Genomic DNA, 4,511 nt, shown 5'->3' on the forward strand with positions numbered 1-4,511 from the left:
GCTTTTGCCCTCAAGCAGCCGAGCACACGCCTCGCCAAGACCTTGAAAGCGGCTCCCACCAAGTTGACTCGTGCGATCAAGCTGTCGTTCGAGGAAGGGAAGGAGGGCGACGAGGAGGCAGCGGCCCCAGCAGAGGAGCCGGCGGCCGAGTAAAGAGAAAGGTGGAAGGGGAGGGCATGGACACAATTATCGAGGTATATATATGTATATATATACCCGTATATATACATGCATATATGTAGCTGTCATGGCAGGTGCGAGCGTGGGAAAGGGCTGGCTCTGGCTTGAGGAGGGGAGGCGGTGGACGAGGGTGTGTGACTGTCAGGCATAGGCACCTTTTATGCCGCACACTGGTGGAGGGGAAAGAGGTGGAACAACAATGCTGTCTTTGCCGTGGAAAGGGTGAAATAAAATAGGGAGGGAATGAGGAAGGAAGGGGGGGTAGGAACGGCCCATGGTGGAAGGATGCCTGCGGGAAGAGTCTCTTCGAAGGCACCGACTTTCTCCGCTCTCACATGCTGGCGCAGTGGGAAGGAGACGGAAGAATTAGGCGACCCGGAGTTGAAGGACGGATTTAAAGGTGGTCTTGCCTGTACCCGACGTGGACTTTACTGTCCCTCGTGATGAGACTTAGGACGTTTGTCCAGCCGTTGCTTTTTTGTTTGTTCCTCCCTGTTCGACGGTCAATAACTTTGCTGTTCGACAGCAGTTCATCATTCTTTTGGGGAAACGTTAGGGCCCTGGCGCTTGACCATGTCTCTCTCCCCCCTCCCCCTGCCTGACAGCCTCTTTCTCCACACCAGCATGCTCGGCAATGCCATCAAAATCCCGACCCCGCGGCAACATTTTCCCGGGGATGCGCGTTTTGCCCCCTTTCCCATCGCCCTCGTTGCTTCTGCCCTCTCCTAGTCTTCTACCTCCACGATGGCCTCGATCTCCACAGGAATGTTCAAGGGGAGGGCGTTGGTGCCGACGGCACTCCGGGCATGCACGCCTTTGTCGCCGAAGACTTGGACAAAAAAGTCGCTGGCACCGTTCACGACCATAGGTTGTTGACTGAAACCATCGACACAATTGACGAAGCCTACCAGCTTGACAATGCGCTTGACCTGAGGAAAAAGGCGATGCCCATTGGGCGTCAGTTTGACAAATCCCTCCCTCACAATCCCTGAAACCGAGGAATGAAAATGTGGGTTGACCTCCTTAACACATTGAATAACTTCATCGAGGTACTCATCAAGGTGCATGCCAGTGTGAGCGCTTTACTCGGTACACGGGAGAAGAACAGACCATCGGAAAAAACGGAAAATGTGGACGTACTCGGTCCAGATCCCCGACCTCCTTTTTCAGAGAAGAGAGCAGGTTGAGGGCAATCAATTTCGCAGCACCCTGAGCTTCCTCTGGGGAGACTTCGGCGCCAACTTTTCCTGTGAGGAGCTGTCCATTCGCGTCCGTAGGGAGATGGCCCGCTGCAGAGGGGCAGGATAGAGGAATTTGAATTAGAGGACGAAGGCTGACCCACGTAGTAAACCTTTACATTTCCATTAATGCGTGTGCCAATGATGGCGTCGCTACCAGAACCTCGCTTTTCCTTCTTCCACTTACACAAGTAAATCATCTTGCCGCTCTTAACAGCCATCGCAAAGTTTCCTTTGGGCACCCCTGGCGGGGGCAGCTTGAGCCCCATTTCCGTGAGTTTAGCCTCCGTGTGTATCTTTTGGGATCCAGCAATCGTAGTGCTTTGAGGAAAGGAAATCGCGTTGTGCCTGCATGGAAATATTATGGGGTACCGGAGAGGCGGGAGGTAAGCTGCAGCAGCAGGCACGAAGTCTATCAATGCTTGACTTTACGTACCGTGCGACCAGCGCTGGACGGCGTATCGTCCGACTGAACATGGATCTGAAAAAGATGTAAAGACGTCCATGGTCTGGTTGGTAAGGGTTCGAAATGCTGCTGCCAAAACGCAGTGTGACGTTATCAGGGTGCCGTGCGTGCATCTGCATCGACATTGAAGTCGTCTCGGAAAGCGGGACGAAAATAAATGCCATGAAGAAGTCGTTTGCTCCGGGCCAGGACAAAATGTGGGAACTGCAGAGACATGAGAATTGCTGCGTGTTTTACAAAGTCCTTGGCGCTCCTATTCCGACATGACAAGGCGACGAACGTGACGACAGTTCCAAGGAGTTGATTCAGCAGACAGCTATGGAGCCCGTCACGACACCATTTTTTTAGTTCATCTGAGGTCCCAAAACCGTGACAGCCTCATCTTTCGGTCATGTGGAAAAAGGTTCGTGGTGAATATACCAGTGTGTGGCCGGGAGAGCATTTAAATTCGAAATTAATGGGCCTGTCTGTGCAGGGACGGGGTGGAAGACGGGGTAGACCAGGCAGTGCTTGCCACTCTTGCTGTGTAGCGCCTTCTCGATGACCGGACGCGGGTAGGATTCACGATCTACTGTCTGGCTTCTATAGAGGACAAGTCGAAGGAGGAGCCCCTGTGCACGGCCGTCTCGTAAACTCGCATTTCCCTGTTGGGACCGGGCATTCCCAAAGCTGACATGTCCAAGCAAGGGTTCGATGTAAGAGAGCCCATCGACACTTCAACACCCCACATGACTTGCATGGGGCGTGGAAAATCGGCGGCTTGCCTTTTCTTCTTGTCTTGATTCCAGCATGCGGCAATGGTATGGCAAGGAAGGTCAGATACGGCGTGAGCCAGACCAGAAACGAGGGCCGTGCACCCGGCCTCTCCTCTGTATTTCGTCATGCCTGCAATAATCTGGGACTGCTTGGAGCATCGGGGTCTAAGGCTGTAAACCAGAACGAAGCAATAGCACGATATACGAGGCTCGTACGATACGCGACGTTATGCGACACAGGAGGCCTTTTCTGCTCCAAGTCTTTCTTTTCTTCTCTTACCCGTCGCTGTGTTCGCGCAGAGCCACCTTTGTCTCGTGATGGCACACATTCATGACGGTACGCCAAAGATAGCATGACGGAGATACAAAATGACACGGAGAAAAACATGCAAAAGGACTCCATTCTCTTCCACCTTCCAGGTCTGACGCCGTCTGACGCACCTAAGCCCCACCACCACACACCCCACACACGCACACGCGCACATTCCAGCACAGATATGACACATAGAGAGGGACCTGTATTACCCGAGAGCACGTTCCGTGTCTCAACTCACAATCGCAAGAATGCTACCCAAACCCGCCGACAGACTCCTCCGGCTTAAATCTGTTCCACCTTTTACCGTCCAATATCTATAATCGATCGTTGCTCCTCCCTCCAAACGCGCTACTGTTATGTCCGTCCCTCCCGCCTGCCAAATCTCCCCTAAACATTGCCCGTGGCATGTCAGTCCAACAAGCTCTCCACGTCCTCCTCCATCAGCTCGGCCAGATCCCGCAAAAACTCTGCCGCGTCCGCTCCATAAATGTGCCGATGGTCGCACGTGATGGTCACGGTCATCTGTTTCTGGACGGCAAAGCTGCCGTCCTTGCGCACAACCACGGTGGGAATCGAACCGCCGATCGCCAAAATCGAGCCTTGTCCAGGGGGCAGGATGGCGTCGAAAGCCGAGACCCCGTACATGCCCAGGTTGCTGATGGTAAAAGTACCCGTCGTGTATTCGTCAGGGGCCAAGCGTTTCTCCTGCGCTTTCTTGACCAATTCCCGCCATTTCCCCCCAAGGGAGACCAGGTCCATGGCGTTGGCGTTCCGGAGGGTGGGCGTGATCAGACCGCCGTCCAAGGCCACTGCCATGGCAATGTTGATATCCGGGTTGTACTTGATGGCGCCCGCGGGGTCGTAGGCCGCGTTTAAGATCGGGTGGCGCTCCAAGGTCTTGGCGACTGCCTTGGCGAGGAGGGCCGAGACCGACACCCCCTGGCCCTTGACCTCGGCATACATCTTGTCGAATTTGTCCGTGGTGATCAGGCGCGAGACCCGGAATATGGGTACGTCCAAGGTCTTCTCCATGTTCTTCGCCACGGCTTTCATCATCCCGTCCATGGATTTAGTCCCCGTGGGCATGGGACCGGGTGCAGGTTTGGGCGCTTTGACCGGCCCGGCCTTCCCGCCCGCTGCCTGCTTCTTGACCGGGCTCTTCTTCCCCGTGGCAATCAACACGTCGTCCGCCGTCACCCGCCCAAACTCCCCCGTACCTTTCAAGCTTTTCAAATCCAGCCCGGCTTCCGCCGCCAGCCGCTTGGCCAAAGGCGTGGCCGAGCCAGGAGGAGAGCGGTACCCCAAGGGCTTCGCCATGGGTTTTCCCGCTGCCGCCGCAATCACGTTGGCTCCCACCACGCGTCCTCCCAGCCCCGTCCCTGGGACGGACCGCAGGTCCACTCCCGCCTCTGAAGCCAGCTTCTTCGCATACCCGGAGGCGACCACACGCTCCCCCGGGGGACTCACCGCGGTGGCTGCGACAGGCGTGGATGCCGCTGGCGCCGGGGCGGCCGCCGCCGAAACGGCGGGCGCATGGGCAGGAGCACCGGATAAGG

The 4,511-nt window shown here is 55.9% G+C and overlaps 2 protein-coding genes across 2 annotated transcripts; both read right to left on the reverse strand.

Moving 5' to 3' along the window:
- Positions 1 to 703: 703 nt before the first annotated feature.
- On the reverse strand, positions 704 to 1,902 carry NGA_0404200 (endoribonuclease l-psp). The gene is made up of 4 exons (XM_005854675.1): positions 1,855 to 1,902; positions 1,606 to 1,766; positions 1,321 to 1,469; positions 704 to 1,109 (listed from the first exon to the last, which is right to left on the reverse strand). Exons 1-4 carry the CDS (start codon positions 1,893 to 1,895, stop codon positions 906 to 908), a joined length of 555 nt encoding a protein of 184 aa, XP_005854737.1. The 5' UTR covers positions 1,896 to 1,902; the 3' UTR covers positions 704 to 905.
- Positions 1,903 to 3,363: 1,461 nt separating this feature from the next.
- DLAT (pyruvate dehydrogenase E2 component (dihydrolipoamide acetyltransferase)) lies at positions 3,364 to 4,511 on the reverse strand (the record flags this gene model as incomplete). The annotated part of the gene is made up of 1 exon (XM_005854673.2): positions 3,364 to 4,511. A coding segment is annotated over one exon (1,148 nt), but the record flags the coding sequence as incomplete, so codon positions are not given.

Source organism: Nannochloropsis gaditana (assembly GCF_000240725.1).
Source record: "Nannochloropsis gaditana CCMP526 unplaced genomic scaffold scaffold422, whole genome shotgun sequence".
Lineage (NCBI taxonomy): Eukaryota > Eustigmatophyceae > Eustigmatales > Monodopsidaceae > Microchloropsis > Microchloropsis gaditana.